Source organism: Aplysia californica, unplaced genomic scaffold (genome assembly GCF_000002075.1).
Source record: "Aplysia californica isolate F4 #8 unplaced genomic scaffold, AplCal3.0 scaffold00470, whole genome shotgun sequence".
Taxonomy (NCBI): Eukaryota; Metazoa; Mollusca; class Gastropoda; order Aplysiida; family Aplysiidae; genus Aplysia; species Aplysia californica.
In genome coordinates this window covers 115,523-143,290 of record NW_004797740.1, presented here as the reverse complement: position 1 = coordinate 143,290, position 27,768 = coordinate 115,523, and the positions used below count along the sequence as shown (strand labels likewise).

The 27,768-nt window shown below is 39.6% G+C and overlaps 1 protein-coding gene across 2 annotated transcripts; it reads left to right on the top strand.

Annotated features, from left to right (window-relative positions):
* Positions 1–476: 476 nt before the first annotated feature.
* Positions 477–27,565, top strand: LOC101849558 (probable 28S rRNA (cytosine-C(5))-methyltransferase). Of its 2 annotated transcripts, none has more exons than XM_005105411.3 (20): positions 477–700; positions 6,673–6,712; positions 7,838–7,902; positions 9,469–9,527; positions 10,148–10,207; positions 11,556–11,714; positions 12,526–12,581; positions 13,070–13,155; positions 14,115–14,208; positions 15,605–15,707; positions 16,678–16,767; positions 18,153–18,240; positions 19,010–19,150; positions 20,014–20,153; positions 21,924–22,013; positions 22,268–22,390; positions 23,390–23,487; positions 24,286–24,410; positions 25,633–25,701; positions 26,411–27,565. In XM_005105411.3, the coding sequence occupies exons 1-20, from the start codon at positions 598–600 to the stop codon at positions 26,656–26,658; spliced, it is 2,037 nt and encodes a 678-aa protein (XP_005105468.2). In that variant the 5' UTR covers positions 477–597; the 3' UTR covers positions 26,659–27,565. The 2 variants fall into 2 exon arrangements, with proteins under 2 accessions (XP_005105468.2, XP_035827495.1); XM_035971602.1 differs by having other exon boundaries at positions 26,399–27,565.
* The last annotated feature ends 203 nt before the right edge of the window (positions 27,566–27,768 follow it).

Genomic DNA, 27,768 nt, shown 5'->3' with positions numbered 1-27,768 from the left:
CAGAAAAGAACAGCAAAAAAAAAAGAAGGTGAAAATCATGTTAATAAAAGACAAAAAGATAATTTTTAATAAAACAAGAAAATTATAAGGTCGAAGATAGCTACATGTATAGCCTACATGCACAATATAGGCCTATATATATATACGCTTTTCTTTTACAAAGTGGAAATTACAATGAGAAATTTAAGTCAACATTTTAGACGCAATCATCTTGTGCTTCCCGGGCAATACAATATGCTTTTACCTAATCAGTATGTACTTTCTACAATACCTTATTTAAACAATTTTTAACTCAATATTATTTAGATCTAAATGTAGGCCTTACAATTCATTGCAACCCCTCAGTGGTGATTTTAGTCTACATACATGTTAAATGCACAGCAATAGGAGTCAGAAACAGCTGACTTCCGCATTACTCGGGAAAGATAAAATGCGATATAATTTTCAAGGAGATCATCTCTCAACTTACACAAATCTACATCCGGTTTAAACAAACCCCGCATGGTTGGAAAAGACTACACACATAGCCTTCATAGCTCAGACAGGACAGCGTTATTTATTGAGATTTGATACCCCGGGCTGTTTCATGATTCAGAGATGGGACGAAAAAGAGATCCGACGGACGATAAACCAAAGACTGGACCTGGAAGAAAAACTAGGAAACAGCAGCCGCCCAGTTTTTCTGGGACAGTTTTTGAAGGTTTGTCGTTTGATGGCGATTTGAGAAAGGACTTTCGTTTTGTTTTCCCGTTAAATTTAGTAGTTTTAGTTCTTGGCAACCTTTATTCTCGCTATTCTCACGGTGAGAATAACCCTTTTCTCGCTATTCTCCCCCCCCCCCCCTCTGGTGAGAATAGAGCTCAGACCCCGAGTGGGCATGAGGCGAGGACTCCCCCCTGACCTCTCGCAGGCCGATAAAATCAGCTTGGCTCTTGGTGGCTTACCGCATGTAGATTAGGCTGGATTGTACTTTACCGGACCACCCGTCTCTCGGCCCGTGATTACTACGCACGCTTAGCCTAACTATGCACTCATAGTACTCTACGTGCGGACAAAAGGTAAATTAGTTCCGCGGGCAACTTCGCGCACAGCGCAAGCCAGCGGCGACTGGCGAGATGAGCGAGAGGTGGTGGTTGAGGGTGGGCAGGGGAATTAACTTTGGTGAACCACCGTGTATCATACCAACAGTGGGGGGGGGGGGGGGGGGGTTCACCCCCTGGAAACTATGATTAAGAAAACACACAATAACATGAGCGGACAGTCATGTTTACATAGAATCTATATCAATGTAACAAACAACAGTGGGGGGAAGGTTTCAGGGGGGGTAGCTCCCCTGGCAAAAATAACTTAAAGACACATAAACAATAATACGAGCGGACAATCGGGGTAGATACTCGCCAAGTTGCGAGCAAATGAGCTCTCGTGCGCGAATAATAGTGGACCACGTGATTACATTGACCAATTAGCCTCAAGGTGTCAGGGTCGTGGGTCAAAGGGCACAGTGGCACGCTCATGATGACTGAAAAACCCGGTAAGAGACGTCAATCGATTGTTGGCAGTCTTAAGGTGAAGACGTAGAAAACTGAGTAGGAGAGTGAGTAGGGGTGCTCGGAAAGGAGGAATAGCGGACCACTAGGCGCCAGAGTGAAAGTAGTTCCGACCGGTGGTCTGTTAAAGTACAATCTTACCTGTAGATTATCTAGATCTAGATAGATGACTTCCGTAACGAGCGACCACCCCATCAAACACAATAAAGAAGAGGCTTAACCCTAACCCTAACCCTAACTACCCCCCTAGATCTACCCCTAGCCCTCAATTCTGCTCTGTCTCATAGTGGTAGCTCGTTACGGAAGTCCTCCCAGATCTAAATCTAGTTGGGAACAAACAATAATAATGTAAAAACATTTTTCGCCTGTCAGTAAAAAAAAAAAGGCTCATTACCGACACTGGCGGGATGTGGGACCGGCTACTGGCTGGACCATTCGTTGTTTGCACACTTAACGATGGCTGGCCTCTCTGCACACAATACAGTGTGGTTCAAGGAACAGAGAGCATGTACGAACGTACTGAGACAGGAGCATGAGACCATGTTCTTGTACGATGGTTAAAGGGTTGTAAATTATTCAGGCCCAATGGACGAGGACGTTAATTTCCGTTAAATCTAGATAGATCTAGTCTAGATCTAGGTGTAGATCGAGAATCTAGAAGTCTAGATCCTAGTTTAATAATTTTAAACAATCCAAGCTCTTTTTTTCACTTAATTTTTTCGAAGTGACTATTTCTCCGAACGTTCGGAGAAATAGTGCCGATCTTTATTTCTCCGAACGGTTTTCGGCTTCCGGTCTCGTGATTTTTTGCCTATATATATATCTATTTATTGCGAGAGTTCGGCGCCAACTTTCATTCTGCCTCTGGTCTGGGAAGGAACACGTACCGCATGGCAAGCCCGCCTACAGACAACCTTCAGTAACACCCACCACACAAACACCACCATCATGCACATGTACACACACTAACTAAACATAACTAGTGGGCAACTTTTGAACGTATGACGAGCTGAACTGTGGATGGAGAGACAGTGTGAGTGAAAGAGCGGGTGAAAGGAAGAATGTGCGAGTGTATCCACAGGCGACAGCAACTACAAGACGACGACACTGACCACCCCTGGCCTGGTCCACAGCTCACGAACAAAAGGAATGCAGCTCAGGCGGTGTTTTGCCTATATTATTGTCCATGGTTCGCAGGGAACAAGTGAGATTTTCTTTGTGTGTGCCTGGAGGGATGGGGTGGGGTATGAAAGTCATGCGGACGGGGATGAGCCGCGGGAGAGAACACGGGAATTGAATGAAAGAGTGAAACTGAAAGAGACGAATGACTCATGAGTCCTGGAGTGAATGGATCCTCATGAGTCCTGGAGTGAATGGATCCTGTGTTTCTATTTTTGTATACTTTGAACTGTTACTGAATAAAGGCTGAAATAAAGCCCGAAAAACAAACAAACACACACACACACTCCTCACTCTCCACTTACTACCACACACAGACACACTCAAACACTCACACATACATACATACACACACACACACACACACACAGGAGCAAATTTTTGGGTCTATATCTATTTCAATTTTCAACAGCTAGTCTAGATGAGATTTTTAGATGAGTGTAAAAACGTGAAAAAGAAAGGTTTCACAACAGAAAGAAATCAAAATTAGAACAGCCCATAAACAACAACAAACATTAACAAATAAGGGCGTGTGTCCACCTGTCCGAAGAAGATTGGCAGTTTTAACCCTAAATGTGCGTAATTTAAAAAAAAGTACAGGATATTACATGTAAATTATGGAATCACACACATTAAGGGGCTTGCCAGTGTCAGTACATTGGTCGCAGCAGTGACAAACGCAGATGCCAGTTCTATGTGTCGTTATCAATAACCCTCCGTAGATCTAGATCTAGACAGCACACGAGTGAACACAACACATTACGTTTAAAAGCAGCACCTTTCATAGGCAACACGTCATATCTATAGCGAAAAACTGTTTGGAATTGTAGCATTTCTTTATATAAATATTTACGGCGGACATTTTTTGGACCGATTGAACCATATTGTATACGAACAGTCTTTGGTAGGCCCATACTATAATTATAGATCTCTATATAATATCCGAAATTTGGGGGAAAGGATGATATTTCAGAGTGTTCGGAGAAATAGTGCCCAGCTTTATTTTCCCGAACGTTCGGAGAAATAGTGCCCAGCTTTATTTTCCCGAACGTTCGGAGAAATAGTGCCGGCCTAATTTTTTTCGTGCTGAAACCACCCAAGAGAGAAATGAACCTTTATTTTCTTGTATAAGAGCAATTGCCAAAACGTGAGACTCTCTTGAGACTCAGTGGTGCAAAAAAAATTTTCTTACCAATTTGACTCTCTTTTCTGTCAGTCACAGATTGACATTTAGTGCTCATATTCCTAGAGTATCAGAGCAAGGAGATGTACGGTTTTGGAGATATGGGTCTATTGGTTTGGCAACTACTGTATTTTTTGTATGTAACAGTGATGACAAAAACAGATAATCAGCAAGGCAAATTATAGACTTTAAATTCCATTTGTTTAGTAAACAAACACTTTGTACACTATGAACTCCATTCATAATGGTAATATGAATGGCAAGCTTTGTAACAATGACGCAGTGCACAGAACATGTCATCATTGTTATGTACAAAAAAGGATACACATTGGACATTATCATTGACAACACATCACAATAGTGAAAGGCTGTAAAAATACAGTTATCAAAGCCTCAGTACCAGAAAAACACATGTGTAAAACAATTTTTAAACTAATATGAGGCAAAAGCACAAAATCAATGGAGCTGACTTGTACATAACAGTGATGACAAACATGACTTGTACATAACAATGATGACACAATGTACAGGAAAAGACAAAAGTCTTGCCTCCAGAGATAAAAGCGCACCTTAAGAATAAAAAAACAAACAGGAGAGGTTTCTTTTGCTTTGAAACAGATATCAGGTCATATCAAAGACAGTGGACGATCACAATTATGTTGCTAATTATGACAAACAGTACTCGTACATAACAGTGATGACAAGACATACTGGGAAAAGGTAAAATCATGCCTACAAAGAACAAATTTGCACTAAGAGATACACAGATCAATAAAGGCGTATTTTGCTTCTAAATGAATCTTGTATGTATGAAATATATGTTGAAAACTTATTGATATTAGCAATTGTGAAAAATATTACTTGTACATAACAATGATGACACAATGACACAATGTATTGGAAAAAGGTATATCATACCAACAAAGAACAAATGTGTATTTTTGAGTTAGACAGATAAACAAGGACATGTTTGTTTATTTGTTTGAGTAAAGAGAGCACACATTGCTTAAAAAATGTTTGCTCTTAGGACAATGTAATTTCTTGTATGTTAGTCTTGTACGGCTGCATGACGACACCCCAAACGTCATCACTGAGCACAAAAGCTAAATCTATAACCACAGAAATGATCCATCTCTCGAAGTTTGTTCACACATCACACTCTTGTTCCAGGAATCCAGTGTAAACACTGCAATTTCACTAAAATATTCAACAGAGTAGCCTAAAAACACGCAAAACAGCCCAGTACGTCACATTCAACGCAAAATTCTTGTGCGTCACCGGACGCTGAAGGCAATGACTACTTTCGTTTTTCTGTTTCCCCCGTTGCTTCCGTTGTTCTGGGGACGCGGGTAAGGGGAAGTCACTCAAGAAAACAATTATATCCGGGCACTTTTGATGACCCGTTCAAAACAAAAGTGGGCGAAATTCGGACTTCCGGCACGTAGCAAGTTGACGACAATAGCGGCGAATGTTAAACAGCCGACCGAAATCGTAGATCTAGGAACCCGATGTTCCTTTCGCGCATCGCGGCTTTTGAAGTATTGAATAAACGACGATAGGCAAAGAGATTTAACCAGCTACGGTGATTCTACTGAAAAATAATGGTGTTTTCTGAAACACCTAGTCCGTGACGACACGACAGACGCACAAGTAATCCGAATTGTTCGTCTATTTGCAAACAAATAAACCGATTTCTTGAGCAAGTTAACCTTTCTCAATGACAAATAACATAGGATCAAAGCACACATAAAAAAAAACCACCCAAAAATACTAAATTTTGGACATTCTTGGAAGTTTGCATTGGTGTGCTCAAAATGACACTCCAGGAATCACTAAAAAACGAACATTTTTGGCACAAAATTTACAAACTCAAGATTGTAAAGCTGACAAGGGGTCTGAAACTGCTAATGCAGGTTCTACATCCTATATTTGACGTGTGTATACGTTTTGGAGGAATAAATACTAATGCATCACATTTTATACACACTAATGTGAGATGTCTGTGTTTTTCCCCACGTTTTGGCAATGGCTCATTACTCATTTTTACAAGTGTGTTGGAAAACTGTTCAAATGTGATTCAAAGTTAGTAAGCATCATTTCAAAATACAGGCTTTCTGCACAGCTCTCTTTGGCAACCGCTGGGGGGGGACCTCTGGTTATTCGATTGGCGGTGTGTCACATGACTAAACTGCTTCTTCCCATTAGATATGAGTGGGAGAAGCCACAGGAAATGGGAAATTTGATTCACTAAATTAGTGCTCTTCGTTATAAAATCATAGTTTAATGTTGTAAATTGTCAATCAGGATGAGGAGGCAAGTTTGTTGGACCATTTGAATACAAGATAAAATAAAAAAAACAAAAGTTTTCACGTTTACACTGCAGGGTCGTTATTTAACCTGCGTGCGCCGCCACACCACCCCCCTCGTCCAATGTAGCATTCTGTCAGTGATAAATGAGAGACCTGTAGACTAGATTGAATTGCCTATAGATGTTACTAGAATCTAGATTAGCTTATAGATGCTGAAACTTTTTTGTGAAAGCAAAAAGTGCACTTTCTTTTGTGAACTTTGGACACTTGGTAATTTACCATATTCTTTCTAAGCAGTACTTTTATTTTTTTGTAAATTTATCGTTGAATTCCATTTCTGCACATCTTTTCACTTCTAAGGGAAGCATTACAGTATATACATGTTCTCTGTTAAATCAATCACATTTATGCTTGTTTGACAGAAAGTCCTATATTTTTTCAACTTTCTTTACAGATGGCAAGGAGAAAAAATTGAGCAGCAGGCAAAAACAAAGGTAGATAATGATTCTTTTTTTGTTTGGCTGTCAATGTTGTGGTTCTGAAGTGTAGCAAAAAAGTAAATTGCCTGACCATTTGTTGTTGTTGTGGCATTGAGGACTGGGGTGTCTGTGGACTGCCTGCCCACCCTGAGAAGGGGCCATGCACGTTGAGGATTTGTGGTACAAGGGTTTTCATGAGGCGGGAAAGACCTAACTACCCTGTGACCGTGTAATTCAGGTAGGGTTCACGTTGCCCATTCCCCACCACCAATGGCTACTGGCTATAGTTGTCTACTCTTGCATGAGGTTTCGGCCAAGTGAGAAAGCCATTGGTTTGGATCGTCACGTCCTGGGTCGTTGTGCCTTTACTAAGAGGTCCACGGTCAGAATGCAAGTCAGGCACTCCGCTCGATCCATCCAGACCTCCCCAGACTGGCTGGTTCCTTCTCAGCCACAGAGGGTGTGTTGATAAAGAGCAGTAGGGGTGTTAGGCAGATTAGACACCCACTCAAGGGAGAGTAGGGGTGTGTTAGTGAGGAGCATAGCGTCTACCACACATCGGTGGGTTCTGCCTCCTGCGCCTTGTGGGGCCACACCTGCTCCCATCCTGTTGTTTTAACCCCTCTAGGAAACGGGGGGGGGGGGGGGGGGGAGTTGGTTTGTTGGCGCCAACAACTCGCCAGAGCTGTGTCAGTGGAAACAGGGACCACCACGGGCAGGTATGGTTGGCTGGATTGGGAGAAGCTGTTTGAGACGCTTAAGCATTTCTCAATATTTAAATGAGACCCATCACCAGTCCTTGATCCCCGCCTGACCATTTAATGTTATTTTAAATATAGTTAATTAATCAGATTAAAAATGGCATTGTTCAATTGAAATAAGCAGAAAGAGGAAAATGCCATTCTGGATAACATATAGAGTTGTTTATATATTTCTGTACTTTGTACAGCTTACTTTGTATTGTAATTGTAAGTCAGTGGGTGAAACTGGCCATCAGATTTTCATTTGTTTGATTGAATTGTATGGTCTTTTTTGTGTGTGTGTGTGTGTTGGGGGGGGGGGGGGGGGGTGCACAGTTAAGTATTATTAGATATAATTTTTCTTTTCAATTTCAATACCTGAACATTTTTTAAATTGCAGGTTAAAAAAGAGGGAGGCTAAAAAGGAAGAAAGGCTTTTGAAAGTCAAAGGAAAGAAAAGAAAAGGTGAGTATGAAGCTGCAATACTATTGATGATTTCTTTTTACTGACAATGGTCATGTTCATTTTTTATATTAAACAATGAATATTTTTAGGCCAGCTCTTGCGTAGTCTCTGAATGTGAAAAAACTGCATTGTCAACTTGTACCTGTGAGGTGAATGCTTGTAGGCTTCTGTGTGTTCAAAATTTTACTTTCTGTATTGGATGGAAATAAAATTATTTCTAAATTGAATTGGGAGGTTCATGTGGAGGGTTCTGAATTGCCCCATCTGCTAGAGACGGGCGGGAAGCGCTTTTTCCTTCCCGAGCGAGAAGACCGAGGAGCTGACCTACTTCTCGCCAGGACCGGTGCGAGAACGGGAAATATTTCCCGTCTCGTGTCTCAAGAAATACTTCTCGTCTCGTGACCAATTTCTCTTCTCGCCTTGCAGTTCGAGCCACTCGTTCAGCGAGAAGGCCGGCCGTGGCCGAGATTTCTCTTCTCGCCCCACAGAACGAGCAGCTCGTTTAGCAAGAAGACCGATCGTGGCGGGGATCTGAACTTAGAAACTAGGCTTGACCTGTTGCCCAGGCGCAGGCGGTGAAGGAAGGTAGGGAGACGACCTAGGCCTTGGCCCTGATCAACTCCCCACTCGCCTCATCTCGCCAACCTCTCCCCTCCTTTTCAGTTTCACACACAGGACGGCACGGTGATGGGTGGCACTGTCTGCGTTGTCATTTCTCGCCTCTCACTCTCTTACTCTCGTTACTGTTACTCGTTGTGTCAAGCTAACGAGCAATATCACGTCTCGATACCGAGCAGTAGTTTAGTGCCCGGGAAGTGACGGGAAGGGCGTTACCCGCGAGAAACGGGTACTCGGCTCGTCTCGTGCCCGCCCCTACCATCTGCTGTACTGAGCAGCGGGAGATAGATTCTTGCTTTCAGAATAGTTCCATGCTAAATTTCAAGTACACATTAAGCTTTTTTTAGTTTTAGTAGAGTTTTTTACAGCACTTGCAACTGCATAAGGTCAAATGAGCACCAAGGGGTGAATGTCAACAGAGAAGTCCAGCTTTAACAGCACAAAGTCTACTTCGACTATCAAGGCACCCGGAAGTAGCAGGTCACAAAAGAGTGACTGACAAACATACAAAAGAAGTGGAGGAAAAATGACGATAGTAAGGAGTAGGAAAGAAAAAGCAGCTGTTCCCGGTATGCAGTTCAGGCACAGTTTAAGCATGACATTTGTGAATCAGCCCATTTACAATTGTACTGAGCATAAGAACATGTTAATGTCCCCCCCTTTGGGAATGGCCCTAAAGATACTTGAGACAGTAGCAGCGCCCCAGGGGTATTACATTAAGTTGTTAAAGGTGATGCTTTTTATTTGAGCTTTCAGTCCCGGGAGTGATAACAACATGAAAGTAAGCAACGACAGACGGGGTGCTCTTGATTTTTTAGCAATGCATGTAACAGAATGGATATCATTATATGTTGTGGTTTTTTTTAATGATTCGTCTCAGTGTTTGTGTGACTTGTCGTAATTAAATGTCTCGTCTTTCATATTTTTCATTTTCTGAACGTGATGAAGTGGAAGGAACAGCACCACCAGTTAATGAAGCGGCAAAGAATAAAGCAAAGAAGCCAAAGGTAAAATATTTTTAATTAGTAATATTATAATATATACGGATGTGTTTTAGTTGATTGGACGTCCCAATCTAGGTGCCAATAATTGAGGTTCAGAAATAAAATTAAATAGACCAGGGATTTCTTCTGTCCTTGTGCATGTTGTTAAAGTTTTCTAATACTTGAATCCTTGTGTAGTGTCAAGCTTTGATATTTTGGTTTGCTGAAGGCAGTTTGAAACATCCATTTTTGTCAATTATTCTTTTTTGTTGATTATTAAGCATGTGTAATGTGCAAAAGGGTATTTGTCACAGAGTAGGATAAATGGTTTTAACAATGGATGTACTCTGACTGTTACATCTTCTTGTTTCTGTTTGTCATTTTTTCCCCTCAGTTTTTCCAACATATGTAGTAGTCAGTATCTGCAGTCTTTCTTTTACAAGTGTGGACATAGGGTGTCAATGATGTCTTTGTTTCACGTCTCTCTTTCTTTCTTTTTTATTCATCAGTTTTGCCATATCCTGTTTCTCAGGGATATTGCGAGCACTCCACATTGTGCTATTTGCTGTCACTTATAGACTGAACCTAAAACTGTTAGCTGTTTTCTCAGATTTATTAATTTTTAAATTTTTTTTTACTTTCAGCTTCTCTTTGACAGTGATGGTGAGGATGATGGCCAGTCTGACAGCGGCGAGGAAGTAATGGTCAGTGTATAGGGCCAGTCCTGGTTTTTTTTTTTTTTTTAAATGCTCATTTCACTGCCTCAGGTCGTGATTTGGTTGTTTGTCAAAAAACTTATTTTGCCCCATTGCAACTTGACTTGTTATAGAAAAAGAATTCTTTTGCCTTGCCTTTTCATTGTAGACAGAATATGTATGCAAATCATTGTTTCTCCTATTTTAGAATGCTCTCTAAAGCTGTGTTAAATTGTAACCATGGTAATTACAGTGTTGTTCAACAGATAAATAGCTTTGACCTGCCTTGCATGGTTCTCTTTGTTACTATATGTACTGGCCTTTTATCTGCACTGACATGTTTTTGGTGTCATGTTGAATAGAGAATTAAGAGATCCTGATTCTTAACAGCAAGCTCTATGCGCTTTACAGTCTATATTTTTTCACCAGCAGGACTGATAGCATTCTTGTTAAACACCTTGACTGCGCTGTAGATGTATGTCTCGATAATGTGCCATCCTGTGTTCTGTAAATGAACTTCATACTGCTGCCAACACCCATGTTTTGTTTCATTGATATCTCAGCTAATATCAATTTTTGAATAAAGAGAGTGAAATCCCTTGAAAGCTTATCATTTTAGCTATAAGGACATAGTAATAACAACAATACACAGCCAGCACAAATCCTTCTTAACAGCAAGCTCTATGCGCTTTACAATAATCTATATTGTTACCTCAGCAGGACTGATAGCATTCTGAAACAGTCTTAAATTCCTGGGAAGCATACAGTGTTTTATTTATAGACTCATAGCAAATGTAAATATTTGATGGGAAGCCTGAGTGTAAAACCCATGAAACAAAGCAAGATGTGTTGTCTTTCTTACCCACATAGTGCGAGACAGGGCGAACATGTTAAATTGGAATGCTTGTTCAGTCTTTATGCATTTAAATCGTTTACATTGTTGTGACTTGTTCTGTGCAGATCTTGTCAGTGGATAAAGTCAACTCTTCAGTTAGATCTATCTTTCTACTGTTATATATTATAGTTTAACGGAACTGTCTTTTATAATAAGCAAACAAACATCGATTAAATATTGTGAACTATGGCGTCTTACATTTGATGGAATTTTCCTTACTAAGTGGAGTGCATATTTACAATTAGCAGTTTAGGGGTTACGGTGGTATTCTACTGTACCACTCTGGTTCTGTGGACCTTTAAATAAAAAATTGCAGTGTTGTAGAACAAACAGAAAAATACCATGCAACTAACCTGACAGTGAAGTTATTATATATGCTGCACTTTTGCCATAGGCTATACTGTTTTCAAACTGTAGTGCTGATGAATTCTTTTTTTTTTTTTATGATTGTTTTTACTGCAGCAAGATGAATTCTCAGAGGATGACGTGGACCTGCCCGAAGGCAACAACAACAATAATGATGAGGCTGAAAGTGATGAGGAGGAAGAAATGGAGGCCGATGATGACAACGATGAAGAGGAAGACAGTGATGATGATGAAGATGAAGGGGACAGTGATGAGGTAGAGTTTATGTGTATGTTGACAGTGTTTTTGTTTTCAGCTCATTACAGGGATAATTATGTGATCACTTTACATAGCGTTTGTTCTGGCTTGGGGGAAAGTGCCACTCTTACTCTCTCTTCACACGGGACAACTTATTAAGTCTGTAATGGAACAGTATTGTTCAAGGCAATTGTTAAAGAATTTCAGTTCAATGTTCATTATAGCATACTCCTTAAAGGTACAAGAATTTAAAGACATAGTGAAGGATTTTTTTTTTTTTTAATTTGTAGATTAAATTATTTGTTAACATATGTTTCTTTTATGTTGGGCTGTGTATTTTCAACTTTTAGAGATTTTTTGGATTCTTACTTTTCTTGTCTTATTGTTTTAAAAAGAAATACGCTTATTATAATGTTGATTTGAAATAATATGCTACTATCTAAATGTTGTGTTGATTTTGCAGCAAGTTCTTTTCTTAGCTTTGCAGCCAATGGGTAGACTCATTCATGATTGGGCTTTTGGTTTTCTACATAAATCAAACTAGCCTGGCTCCAGGTTCTTAGGAAGTTTTGTTGCATCTATCCAATGAGTCTATGGATCATAATAAATGCTAGATATTCAAATGCTGCTTTAAAATATTACTTATACTGTGTATGTTTAAATACTGCTGAATAGTACATATATAACCTTTTTGTAAGGAATCTGTAAAGTCTTTCTATTCTGTGCAAACACCTTTGATTTAGAATCTTCCTTTTAAAAATTTTCAGTACAGTTTTGAGTTGCACATAATTTATTTATCAATTTTGAGATTTATCTAAATGCATTTCAGGAACTTGGAGTTGAGAAAGCAGCCAAAAAATTGTTGAAGAAAGAGAAAAAGGTCAAGTAAGTAGATTGATGCTATACCTCACAATGAGCTTGAAGTGTGAAATTGTTGTTAGTAATACTGCAGCTGTTAGGTTAGTGTTCTTTCACTCTAGCCTATGTTTTGATCAGTTGAGGTTATAAGATGTGACTCCCTTCTGTATAAAGAGTGACGATGTGGTGGATGGAAGTAGCTAAGATGAAAATCAAACTCTATTTTTGTTGGATGTGCTTCACCATGCATACTTAAAGGTGTTATGATTTGTTTGTAGTGGGGGGGGGGGGGGGGGGGGGGGGGGGGTATTAAAATAAACAAAGCCAGGATTAAGTGAGCATGTAGAAAAAAATTAGTAGTAGCCCAATAAATTTTTGTCCTCTCTTAATTGGGAACGATGTTATATTTCATTGTTTTTTGTTAATGTACTCTTTTGCATAAGTGTTTGATCACACTCTCTGCTTTTCTTCATTAAAGCGGATACATTTCTCATGAAGTTTATTTAACTCCACAGGGAAATGGCTCAAAAAGAACTGATGCTGAATGTACAGTCACAAGAGAAATTCACGTTACCAAGTGGACAGGAAATTGAAAAAGAAGATATCCTTTGACTTCTGGTGTATTTCTGATTTTTGGTTGATGTTGTTGCAGCCCATTTTTTCACTTCTTTGCTTTCAGTTAAAAGAAATAATATATTTATCATAGGTCTAGGCAACTAAGTACATTACAAGCAGTCACCCAAACACCAGTCAGAAACCTCTCAAAGATGAATTTCCAGTTACCAGCCAAAAAACATTTCAGTCCCCCGACATTTTATCGACCAGTCCTGGAACCTATGTGCCTGTGGAAAATTGGGTGTGAAAACGCTGTCTATCATTAACCTCTTTGTACCAGGGGGCGTGCGTTCCTAACATCAGCTCTGATTTTCAGCTCTGCTCATTAGCCAGGACAGCAGTCTCATCACTCGCATAGTCAGTGGACTGGCTGTCTGGCACTGGTCCACTCTTGACATATTCGGACCCTGAGTCTTCAATGATGTTACCTTCCTAACTTTCCTCATCCCCATTTTCCCCTTCTTCCTTATAATTTAGAACAACCTGCAAATCTAAGTCTAAACGTTAAATTGTCTTCCTTCTTCCAGTCATTTTCGTGTTTATGTTTTGCAGAGGCCTGCTTTCGTCTATAAGGCCGGACCTATGTTCATCTTGCCGCTTGTAAGTCTAGCAGTAAAGTGAAACTAGCAAATTTGGTACTGATGTACACATTGTTTTATTCGTTAATAGGAATTCACACTATCCCTGTGGCTAAATCTTCGTACCGAGAGAATCAGAGCCAGATGATTAGTGGGATGAACATGCCATGTCTTTTATTATAGGCAATCAGGAACGGCAAATTTTGCCCACTTCTGTGATGTGTATGGAACGACAAAAAGCCAAAAATTATGCTTTTTTTGTGAGGTACCATTTAAGGCAACAGATATATATTTTTTTATCCTCAGGAATTTCAGTTTACTAGTTTGTATGTTCTAGAGAAATGTTTTATTCCTTGACTGTTTCCACCTAATGTACCACCTGATCTTGCAATCTTAGACAACAGGATTACTCACATTCGACATGTGCTCGGTGATTTTGCTGCTCGAAGGGAAGCAGACAGGTGAGATAACGATTATTTTGGAACTTTTTGTATACCTATTTTTATTAAAAATGCAATACAATAGTCTCTGCAATACAGTAGTCTGTGCCTTAACACATGGTGCTCAGGAGGGCTCCTTACCGTGCGTTTACATGAACCTGTGCCAAGGGAGGAAGGGACGCAGTCACCTCAATTCCTTGATATTCTAGTGACCTCCCTTGGGGGTGGGGGTCACTGGCTGATAATGTGATGACACGTGACTGTTTTGTAAAGGATTCCCCTACTATGGTTAAGAATACAAAGGCATTGATTGGGTAAGGGGCAGGGGTGGGGGGGGGCAGAAAGGCAGACTCAATGTAATGATATGCACCATAAAATGTGGGGAACAGATAGCCTAAGAGGATACTGCTGGTGATAGTCATACAGACGACGGCCCAGCTACGTGGCTTTCCAAGCGACCACCCCGGCGATAAATTTATGGATGACATCAGAATCATACATCTCTACATTCAGAGAAACATTTCTCTTGTGATTCGTTGAACAAGTACGTTTTAAGTTTTTCGAGCACAGCTGATTAGGCTTACTTGACTAATCTTTAATCCTATAGAGGCCTATCTAGTGTTTTACAGCATTCACGCGTGTTGCGCATCATAGGTCTAGGCAACTAAGTACATTACATGCAGTTACCCAAACACCAGTCAGAAACCTCTCAAAGATGATTTTCCAGTTACCAGCCAAAAAACATTTCAGTCCCCCGACATTTCACCGACCAGTCCTGGAACCTAAGTGTCTGGAACATTGGGTGTGAAAACGCTGTCTATCACTCTCTTTGTTCAGCATGAGGGGCAGCCTCACCAAATATCCGCTTTTCTAGGCTTGTCTTATGCAAGCTGTGTAGGCTGTAGCAAGAATTTCCTCTTGTCAAGCTTTACCTGTCGGCGTGTTTCACGGATCAGAGCATGCGTTTAGAGGGAGTGACCGTGCGTTTGTACTTCTAAATTATATAGTTAAAAAACCCGTCATATGATGAAAGCGTGCGTTTTGGCGGAGCATGCTTTTGTGTGGTGTGTGTTTAGGCGGAGACTACTGTAATGTATTTTAATTGGCTTTAAAAATTTTTCTGTATCATGTAGTGTGGTGGTAGATTGGTGTTTGTTGTACGGTATTATTTTTTTTAATTGAAAAAAAAATAAAATTTTGGTGACCAGTCACTTGATAATTCTCAAGTAACTATAAGCTCAGAAATTTGGTTTGAAATACGCGCCAGGGTGCTTGTTGCTCCTGGTGTCTTTGCTGTGTGTTTTAACTTTTGCTGTTCAGGGTAAAACCTTGAGGTTTGGTAAATTTTATGGTCTTACTGTATATATATCATCAATTTGTAAATTTGAAATTGAAATGATTCTCTTATGTGTGGCAGGTCTCGACAAGAGTACGTTGATCAACTGGTGAGAGATCTGTGTTCACGATTCAACTACAATGAGTTTCTCATGAGGAAGCTGATGGACCTGTTTCCTGTAGAGGTGAGTTAATGAGATGTCTTTCTCACCTGTTTAAAAATAAAACTTTTGGGAAGAGTTGTAGTGCTTGGTTGGATGGGACTAGAGCGCTGTCTACTCCTTGCACTTCTTTCTTTGTGCTGATGTTGTCCTGATTCACTTCTTTGCTTTGAAATTTTCCTCACGATGTGAAAGTGCAAATGGCATGCGGCATCATAGAACTTGAATTTCTACTACATATGGTCGCTTTTAAGCACACAGGGACTGTCCCGATAAATGCTGTTTAAGAAAATCAAAGTTTAAGGTTTTGGATCCTTATGAGGTCTCTTTAAAAGAAGAGGAGAGTTTTCTCTATAACTAAACAAATATACACACCAATGAAACCAAACTTCTCCATAGGTAAGGCAATGCCCACTTTTGGTGTAGGTCAAGATTTCTGGAAACCCCCGAAATCTGGGTTAGCCCCTTTGTCCTTAAAACTTACGACCTCCAAACCTTCGCCAAACTCAGCATGAAAGGAAAGAAGTGGCAAGACTAGCACTGGAGTCAGTCTCCGTACATGTGACGGGAGCATAAGTTTCCGAACAAAACCGCAAAGTCCATCCCGTCCGGGTATGGGATCCGTACCAGCGAACCAGCCGAGACCCTGTACCGGTGACGGGAACCGTAGTCGGTGACTTAAAGTTACTTGTAGGTTGTTTTATGAATCATTTTGAAATTATTGATTGGAGTAACTAGATTTCCATTCTCCTCCAGTTACCTTCTTTTATGGAGTCCCTCCTTTCTACTCTCCATGCCTTTTTTTAATACCCTTTACTTAATAGTTGTTTTGGTGGTTGCTGGAGACTCATGTTTGACTGCATCTTTGACTGCTTTTGTGTTTCTGTCATAGTTATCTGTTCCTGGAAAATGTACTGACACTTTGTTGATATCTTGTATGGTCAATGTGTTGACTTCTAGCTCTAATGTTGTCCCATGGTGTTCCTCTCCTCAGATCATGGACTTCGTTGAAGCAAACGAGTACCCTCGGCCTGTCACTATCAGAACAAACACTCTGAAGACTCGACGCAGAGATCTCGGTCCTGTGAGTACCCTTACAGGGAAGCCAGCATTTTTTGTTGGACTGAAACACCTTATATGGGGGGTTGGTTTGGTTTTCCTGCTCATTGAGACTCTTGTGTGATCATGGAGATTCCTTCTTTTAATGCATTACACCCTAACTCGCCCAGGATCACTCTGTGATTTCCATTCTCGCTCAACCCTAACTCTCCTGGAACCACCCGCTCCGACTAGGTGTCTTTAGAAACAAAGTCTCGCCTTGACGAGACACTGGGGCCGAGATTTCGGTTTAAATAGTTTTTGAAAAATGTTTCTTCTTCCTTTTAACATCGAAACAAACTTTTTTGGATCGGTAGTTTTAGTTTTAGAGCCGATCGAAGTGCAATCGTGTTTCCAACACTTCGAAGGTGTCTCAACTTATTGAAAAGCAACACAATTGAGTGTGAAAATGGAAATAACGATGGATTTGAGCAAGAACAAGCAAACAACAAATCTATACCGCGCTGGCGGTCGTTCCACCCCGGCCTTAAGTCGGGCTGCGGTAGGCCTTGAGTAGCCTGAGATCGGCCGTAAGACAGATAGGCTACAAACGGAAAATTCCCTCAGGATGTCACCCTGACAAGAGGCTTCATTTTTTTTTTTATTGTACCCATTTATGAAATTGTTTGGAACCCCGTGGATTGTTTATGTACCTGCCAAAACCAAGATGAGACAGCCATTGACCCGTAAGCCAGAAGCATACGAGATGAGAATCAATGTCAATGGAGCACAAGAGGAAAATAACTGAAATGTGTCTCTCTTTTGGTTTATTTTGCATTTTTAAAACTGATGTAGAAGGGGGGGGGGGGGGGTGCACAATATATATTCAGAAGTCTATTGGATCAACTGTCAAAGTTCAGGGGTTGGTGTAAAAATTCATTGTGATTCCTGGTTTAGTATTTAAACAATTTGTTGCGTTTTTTAATTGCTTGTATTCACGGGAGATGGGTTCCTTCCCCTTACTTAAGATTTGGGACTAGACTTTGCGTCCAGACCCTCAGGGTGTAATGTGTTTGAAAAATTTTGATTTATGGTTGTTCTTAGAGTACTGCTTATATAGGTCTATACATACAGGGTTTTAATTTCGATATAATATAGACGTTCCTTAAGTGAATTTGTCGTTTTAAAAATTTGTTCACAGACTTGATTTTGGTAGTGGAAATCAGTAGCTACCAGAACTGTGCTTATGAAACTGCATAGTGGCGGTGGTTGAAGGAAAGCAGTATTCTTTAATTTTGTTTTTCCTTTGATTTTACTTCTCTCAGAATGTGTTATGACATTTGTTATTTCCATCGGTTTCTCTTTAACTCAATTCTTTGTAATATTTCCATGGTGCTGACTTGTGTCTTGTTCTCTTGTGCTGTGGGGCAGATGCTGATTGACCGTGGTGTGAACGTGGAACCAATGGCCCGGTGGAGCAGTGTTGGACTCACTGTCTTTGACACTAAAGTGCCTCTAGGTGAGACCCCCCCCCCCCCCCCCTTCTCCTCCCCCTCACATCTCGCTGAAGATGGCAACTAAATTCTGGGGTTTTTTGTGGGGTTTTTTCGGAGCCTTGGGGGGGGGGGGGGGTGGCTTTCAGTGCAATGGCATGTTTTAGAAAGTATTAATTCTATGTTCCTGTAAAAGGTCTTGTATTATTTACAAGGAAGAAGTTAAAGTTTTGATAAATTGACTTTTCTCTCTTTATGACTCAAATGTGAGAGGAAATGTATCCAGCGTGAACCATGGTTGGCTTATCAGATATTTTGTATTCATGTTCTTTGTATGATCTTATTCATATATCTAGTCTCTCCCTTTCTTATTTCTTTGCGTGAATTCTTTCCTTATTTTTCCCGTTCCTCTTTGATTTTGTTGTTCTCAAGCACTCTGTTACTCACAGACATTTCTGTTTTTGATTTGGTTTTCTCCAAGTCTTAGGATCATTTTTGTCCTTTTCTTTCGATTGTTCCTATTCGTAGTGATTCTATGATTCTATGAGTAGATTGTTAGTAGGAGAATACTTGAGGTAGATTTTATTTATTTTCTTTTTAAAATAATTCCGTTTCACATCTTGTTTTTACTACACGTCTTCATTGTAGCTCAAACGCTACACTTGTTTTTACTACACGTCTTCATTGTAGCTCAAACGCTACACTTGTTTTTCTTGTATCATACTGCCTATAGTTTGTTATAGAGTATATTTCTCGAGCTAATTTGTACCCTTGTATTTGCTCTTTGTTCACCAGGAGCAACTCCGGAGTACCTAGCAGGCCACTACATGCTGCAAGGGGGCGCTAGTTTCCTGCCAGTAATGGCTCTCGCACCCCAGGAGAAAGAGCGGATTCTGGACATGTGTTCTGCTCCTGGGGGCAAATCCAGCTACATCGGTACGTCCTGAAGATTATTGTTGTTACATTGTTACACTGATCGTTCTTGTATGTTCTGCTAAAACTAGAAATGTTAACTAGAAGTGTTTGTTTTTTTAGGGGGGGGGGGGGGGACTACATTACACACAAGACAATTTTTTGGGGGCCTTTCAGTTTTCTGCTGGCGTTCCTTTTTTTTTTCCTAATTGGTGAAGCAAGCTCTTCGAAGAATTCTGAAATCCCATGTACACTAGTATATTATTATATTGGCTTTTGAATTAGAGTAATTGGGTTCCTTTACCAGGGCAGTTCTAGGGCCGATTTATCAATGTCATGCTCATACTGTGCTGGAACAACATAGGGGGAACTGCAGCTATTTTGGGGTGCCTTGATAGTCGAAACAGACCTTCTGCTGTTGAAGCTAGAGAGGTGAACAGTCTAAGTCTGATTCCCTGTAAAGACTTCTCTGTTGACACCCATCCCTTGGCGCTCATATGACCTTATGCAGTTGCGAGCGGCGTAAAACTCTCTACTATTTAAAAAATTTTTGTTAAAATTAAAAACCTGCTTTTTAAAGAGTATTTGGGAGGAGGGGGGATTTGCTGGAGAAACCAAAGAAAGGAAAGGCTGTTTGTGCTCAACTTAGTTTAACTGTATCCAAGGTTACTGATGTATAGGTTAGTTCTGTTTGTGAGATAATTTTAATGAATGAAAAAAAGTTTGGGGGTTTTTTCCTTCATTTGTTGAATCTAGAAGTAGTTATGTTAAATCTGATCTTGGTTGATGAAAAGTCTACTTTACAATGATGATAGTCTGAAATAGGTCAGTATGCTGATGATTCTGTAGCAACGCTACAACAAGTTTGTATCTTTCTCATTTTGCAGCTGCACTAATGAAGAACACAGGTCTGCTATGGGCAAATGATGCCAACAAAGACAGGAGCAAGGCCATTGTTTCCAATCTGCACCGCATGGGAATCATCAACAGTTTGGTCACCAGCTATGACGGTCGTGCTTTGCCCAAGGTCAGAAGAATGGTTTTGTGAAGTAGATGTTGTCTCATAATTACTGGTTGATGTCGAGGACTCGTTTCTTTTTGATTGAGTCTTCAAACTTCTTTGCTTTTAACCTACAGATTGTGGCAGAGTGGTATGATATAGGGCCTACTAGTTTGTTGGGACTTGAGGTTTCTGGAGAGAGAGAGAGAGAGAGCTATTCTCTTTCATTATAAGGTCTTGATATTTGCATAGTTTTTACTGAGCTATTTTTGTTTCCCTTTCATTATTGCTGGCAGGTGTTCTGGTGTTTTGTGATTATTTCTAAAAATCCATTTTGGAATTATTATTTTCTAGTTCCCGTGGTAGGTGGTTGATGGTCTTTAGATTGGTTTGCTTGTACCTCATTTTAGGGCTACTCTTATCGTGGTCTGTAAGTGTAAAATGGTGCAGTTGTCATGCTGACTTGCTGTAGATTATTCCTTGTGCATATGGGATTTTTTTTTCGCATGCATGCTAGATGAAAGCTCTGACACGGTCTGTTTCTTTTCTGTTTTGCCGTTGACCTTGACCTAGTCTGTAAGATTCGAAATGTGACAATGGTGCCTACTGGTTAACGGTGAAACTCCGGAACCTCTACTTATTTTATATTTAGATTGCAATGGAAAATTTCTACCAGTTTTCCTGATCTTTCAAGGTTTGTGTTAAATTTAAATCATTTGCTACGTATTTTTTTTTTTTCGGCTTGTGGAAGAATTTTTGGGGGGAGGGCGAATGAGATGATGACTAGTGGGCAGTGAAAAGGTCTTTGGGGCCACAAATTCAAATAAATATCAACGTATTATATACCAATATATTCAGTATGGTTTGTAGAATATTTCTGTAATGTTTATTTATGTATTTTTCGACTTTGGTTCCTGTAAGAGGCGATTATGCAACACAATTTTGATTGGATGCGGATAAAATTTGAAAATAAACAATTAATAGTATTTGGTGAAACTCAAAAAATATGTTTTGACCTAGTCAAATGATACATCAAAATAACCATAAATGAATATAGAACTGGAAAATATTGAAAAGTTTGCAGTTATTTACATACATTCCATAATATTTGTACATTTGGATCATAACATCCGATATTGAAAAAAAAAAAATATTGTAATCTTGAAAAACAATCACAAACAGAAAAAACCCACTCGTATCTTTTATGGAATTATTCAGAATTGCATTTGGAATAAACCTATACATGTCTTGAGTGGCACTTTTAGTGTAATTTCATCAAAAAGTAGTGATTTTGGGAAGAAAAAATATTTTGACAATTTAGATCTAGACCTAGATCTAGCACTCAAAAATATTGATTTCTCAATAACAGTGCATTGACAATATGAGTCCAATCGTATTACTATTATAAAACAGAGTCCTACATTTTTTTAGTGGGCAAAATAATGATAGATTTTGTTGTGTAAAATTACTAAGACTGGTGTCTGGGCTATAATTTTGGCATCGCGATAAAACAAAGTCGAATAAACTACGAAATTGCATTTCAAAACTGAATCTAAATTTCCGATTTTCCGTGGAAATGCTTGACCTGGAAGTCAACATTATATTATGACCTTTATTTTAACATGGATATGTGGATTGGAATAGAATCTACGCTAAAATTGAAGATCGGTCGTCGAGCCGCCGGGGGCGGCTTAGCGTATTGACAGCACTTTAGCCAAGCCGCCCCCCACGGCTCGGCGTAGCGAATGAGTTAAACCTATACCATTTCACAATTTTGATCTTTCCACTTTTCTGCAGGTGTTCCACAGCTTTGATCGGGTGTTGCTGGATGCACCTTGCAGTGGTACAGGTGTCATCTCTAAGGATGAAGCTGTCAAAATTAACAAAGTAAGTCCTTCGGTGCTTTTGTTACTGAATAGAGCACAAGTCAAACTCACTCTATTTGACCAATTTAATGGCTTGATTCCCTGAAATTACTGTGTAATAGAAAAGACAACAGTCTTCTATTATCATATTTGGTGTTTTATAGGCGTCCGTGTTAAAGTTCATGGGGTGATGGGCTGATAAGAGCAGTGTCAAGTAAATGTTTCATGAAGTTCCACTAAAACCTTTTATTCCAACGAACTCCTGGTGCTCCACAGGATGAGAAAGACATCCAGAGGTGTTCTCACCTGCAGAGGGAGCTGCTGTTGGCTGCCATTGACTGCTGCAATGCCAACTCCAAGTCAGGAGGCTATGTTGTGTATTCCACCTGTTCTATACTGGTGAGTAATGTCATTTGGGAAAACTGAATTTTGGTGCATTCTGCTGAGTCAGTTATTTTGGTTGTAGTTTTTTTAAAAAGTGAGATTTATGTTTGAAATGTGTAAAGGAAAACAAGACAGATCCCAGTCAGAGATGAGGTAGGAAGAAGGCGGTGGCGATGGATTGGACATACTCTCAGGAAGTCAGGCAGCTGCATAACAGAGAAAGTTTTGGATTGGAACCCACAGGGCAAGAGATCAAGGGGAAGACCTTGTGGAACTTGGAGAAGAATCACAGAAATCGATGTACAGAAAAGTGGGAAGACATGGAATAACATCAAGAGGCTAGCCCAGGATAGAGAAAAGTGGAGGGTGTTTGTCCGTGGCCTATACCCTGATGCAGGGTGAGAAAGGCAATGATGATGATGTTTGTAGTGGTCAACTGCAATGAGAAAATAAGGATCTGTGTATACACATTACTTATTGTTACTGTATCTGCTCTCATATACTGTGAGTATTAGCTTTGGAGAATTTCTTTTTAAAAAGTTGAAATTTTCTTGAATTTCAAGGGAAAATCCAGGGTTGTTCTGTCGCGTCAGTGATGTTCCAGTAGTGAAAAAACGGAAACCTCATTTGTTTACAATGGCGTCTTAGAAGAAGGACTTTCCCAAGATTAGATCTAAACGAAAGTAATGAAAAACTGAAAATTAAACTACTGTGATTTCAGACTCCTTAATTGTGCTCCCTTTAAATGATTCTGAACCTCCGTTAATTTTTTCAGATCCGAAAGTTATGTGGTTCGGAAGTTTTAGGCGACCAAAGTGACGTACTTTAACAATATTATACCGTATTTAAATAGATATTGTGTATGTTCAGCCATGTGCAAAATTTGGGCTTTTGGTAAGTACAGGATTATTGCCGATGCAATAGTCATGTTATTTTTAGTTAACCGTTTACGTAGGGCTTACACATTTGCCATTGCTTTCAGGTTATGTTATGTGAAATGTTTGTACTTTTTAGGTGGAGGAGAATGAAGCTGTGATTGATTTTGCGCTGAAGAAACGAAATGTAAAGTTAGTTCCCTGTGGCCTGGACTTCGGCAAGGAAGGCTATGTCAGGTGAGTGCTGGGCTTTGTAAGTGTAGTCTTCATTTCTGCTGTGCTACAACCATTTGTCACAATGTACCTTATTATGTGTGGTCATTAGATGAGCTCAGGGGATAAAGTTCTTTATTTAAATGTTATGTGAAATGCTGTCACCTCAGTGGAATGTTGAAAATATCATTGTTGTCCAGTGCAACGTGGCCACGGTCTGAAAGGTTTATTTAATGTGAGATTTTAAAAAAATAATCTACTTGTGGTTCTGTCTGTTAACACATTCCACCCTAAGGGTCTGGACTGGAAGTCTACCCCTAGATCCTAAGCAAAGGGAAGGAACCCACCTTCCGTGAATGTACGCATTTGTGAAGTCAATACAAAGAAAACATAGGGACTGAAATGGGACCGCTCATTATGTTCGAGATACTCGAGAATTCGCGAATTTCGTGTTCAAGATTCGTGGACTTTATGTCTACCTTAGACTCTAGGCTCTCTGGTTCCAAGACATCGGTAAAAAATTGTTTTTGAATCTGGGAATTAGTCTGTACCTCATAATCGCGATAAAAGTGGTGGTTTTGGGCTAGCACTGATCAACCCTTTATTTCAATCTGATTCCAATGGGTTATATATATCTAATCAACCTTTTGACTTTTGTCATGATTGGGATTCCATTTACCATTTCAATGAAGCAGGAGTGGCTTTGCAGTAAGCTCTGGCTCCTTTCCTGGCTACATGTGGCTGTAACAAAACCGACTCATACGACCCTACAACTGTAAAACAAAAACTGAGCTGATTGTAAAATATTCCTTTCCTACTCAGGTTCCAACAGCACAGGTTTCACCCCACATTGAAGCTGTCCCGACGCTTCTATCCTCACACACACAATCTGGACGGTTTCTTTGTGGCCAAGCTGAAAAAGTTCAGCAACAAGATCCCTGGTAAAGGTGAGTGCATTGCTGTGATGTGAGAGGCCTATGCTGACTGACTCCTGTCACTACTGTCAGCTGTGGTTTTGATATTTAAGGAAGTTAAGCCTAACTTTTGGGTTGGCCTACATTCCTGAAAAACTGAAATAGCCTACCGGTACCTCCAAGAACAATTTTCAATTGCTGTCTTGCAGCACTGATAGATAGATCCATGATACGCAAATGCGCCAATATACACATTTGTATTATTTATAGAGTGAAGAAAAGTTTCTGTGGTCAATGTCAAGCTGAAGTCCTAACAAAATCTAGTGGGACAAGGGAAGTGCTGCAGAAGAAGCTCTAAAAAAGTTTTATAATTTAGAATAAAAAATGCACATGAGAGTATTTATTTTTTGCAGCTACACAAGTTTTACTTATCATGTTGTGAAAAGAACTGTTCACTGGTATCTGTCAGACACAGAAGGCATGGGTTTGTTTTCTGTATGAGGAGAATTTTTATCAAGTTTCTCAGTTTGAGTGATAGGATGTTGTATCCTTCTCGGCCCGAATGTCCCTGACAGGCAGGGTTAAAGCAGCTTGCTTCCAAAAGGATTTAAATTGTATCAGTGGGGGTGTAACATTTGCATCATATAAAAAAGAAGAAAAAAACAGAAAAAAATCATTCAACTTGTTTTTTTCTTTCATACATGATTTTACAGTAAAGGGGTTATAGTAGATGGGATGACTAGTTTGCTTTTGAACACTACAATCAGGTGCGAGGTTTTTAAGTTCGTATTGAGGAATTTATTGCTGGCGCTCAAACCATCCAGGCGCTACAAAAATAAAAAATCAGGTTGTGCCTGATTTTCATGGTGTGACAGGTTCAAGGATTGACAGTATTGGCTTATTTTCTCATAATCTGAGGGTGGCCTGATGGCTGGCTGAGGTCCAAAATCTTATGTTTCAACTGTATGTGTGTAATCACTAATATACTCTTTCCTCCGACTGTTATGAGTAAAGTTCTTATTTTGAAAATGATGTTATGTAAGTCTCAAATTTTGTTCAACCAAGGTACAGTTGAAATACATGTAGTATGTGCATTTTTGAGATGGTTGATATTTTAAGCACACATAATGTCTCTTTTTAAAAAAAAATTTGAATCTTAAGACGGCAGCAGAAGCTGCCAGTTCAGAAGAAAATGAACCTTTGAGAATGTTATTTTAGATACATAATGTCTTTATCTCGTTTCTTTTGAACTTAGAATCTAAGACAGCAGATGCTGCCACTACAGAAGAAAGTGAACCCATGGAGTCCGGCCCAAGTGAAGCAGGTACTCTTTTTCCTTTGGTTTACAGTATTTTTCAAGGGGTGACTATGCACAGAGAAAGTTACTTACTTTGTTGATGGATTTGAAAATTAACATTTTTGCTCATTTTGCCTACCATAGGTGTTCCTTTCAGAGGTTTGGAGAGAGGAGCCCCAATTTTGTACTTTGGGGCTGCATTTTTTTTCTAAAGGAAACACAGGGAGTGGGTACTTTACGAAAAGGCACCAGTTTGTTTGACCATTTGACATACATATAAGTATATATATATACTGGTTCTAGTTTACAACAAAAAATTTACCATTTTCAGAAGAGTGCAGTCTCATTTTTTCCCCTTTATGTTGCTATTGAATGTTGTTTCCACAAGTACTGAAGAAGTGATGAGGCAGAATTTGAAATTGTGATTAAAGTTAAAGGGTTCATTCTAACTAAACACTTTCAATTACCATTCTCTATTTCCTTGGAAGTGAATAGCATGTTTATGTTAAGTTGCCTCATTTCAGTCACTACTGGTATACTCTTAAAAGTATGTTTGAATAATGGAGATCCAGGGTAATCATTCTGATGCATTTAGTAATTTTTACGGTAGGTACCGGGAATGTCATCTTACTTCTTTTCCTGTCTGCTACTCTGAATCCTCGTCTTCGTCTAAAGTTAGTTTATCCGTCTGAAATAATATAATCATTTTTTCAACATTTTCCACCCTCTGTGAAAGATCAAGATCAAGAGCCAACCAAAAAGAAAGGCAAACAGGCTGGGTCACCGGGGACGACAAGTGGAAACTTCAAGTCTAATGGTCCACAAAAGTCGGGCAATACAGCAGAAGAGAAAAAGGGAGGTCCTGTCCAGTTCAAGAAAAACAAGCAGAAGGGTTCAAAGGGTCCAGCAAAGAAAGTGGAATTTTTCAAAGGAAAGAAACCGAACCAGAAGAAAGACTGGAAGAAACACAAAGGAAAGGGTTGAATGATATGATGTGAGAGTGAGTGATGAGTGTTGTCAGGTGGCGTGCTTGAATGTCATGTCTGAAGAAAATAAATGTTGGGAGGGGGGAGATAGAGACATTATTCTTTGCGGGGTGAGAAGTCTGATACAAAGTGTAAAGGCATTTACTTCAGAGTCAAAATTCTTGCATTTTATGGCAATTTTCAGATTACAGATTATTTACCGACTTTCTCTAGGGTAAGATGCTTCAGAATGGATCACACTGCAAACAAATGTTTTTATCGATCCAGACTGCAAACAAATGTTTTTATCGATCCAGACTGCAAACAAATAAGAGGGGTAGAGTAGCCTACTAAACATGCTGTTTGTTAGATACAGTATAACATGGGATAGGTCGAACACAGAAGACTCGAAATCATGTATCTGTCGAACTGTACCTGCAGTCCCGGGGGGGGGGGGGGGGGATTTCTTTTCTTCTTTATCTTTGTAAGATATCCCTCGAACTATCGCTGCGGGTCCCGACGAATTCGAGATGTCCGTGTTATGCTGTAACTAGTTCAGTAGCTGACTAGATTTAGCTGTCACTGGCTTGGCAAAGAATATAGGTCTACTTCTTGTTTTGAAATTTCGGGTAGTTTTTACAGCTGGTGCTGAGATAGTTTTGGATTAGTTAGAAATTTATTTTTTTAACAAGATTCCACTCATCACACGCATGTAGTTTCTCAAGTTGTTTGATAAAATGATAGTCTATATATATGTGTGTATCATCAATCCTTGCCCTGAATTTAGATTTTATGTGAATGACATAAGTTGTTGACAAGTATGAATGAGAGCTTGAGTTGAGGGTTTTATCATAAATAGAACATGATTGATGTTATGTATTTTCTCATTGCTTCTTTATGATAATATATTATAATGCCTCAGAATAACGAGTTGTGCTTTTCTTGTTTGGTTTTTTTTTTTTTAAGTTAGTTCTGGTCACTTGCCAGGTTGTTTCCAAGGAAGCATCTGTGCGTTTGTCTGTTGTCCTTCGTTGGACATGAAATGATAAAATGATACATAATATTAAATGGCATTTATGAGAGAGACTCTCTCTCTCTCTCTCTTTCTCTCTCTCTCTCTCTCTCTCTC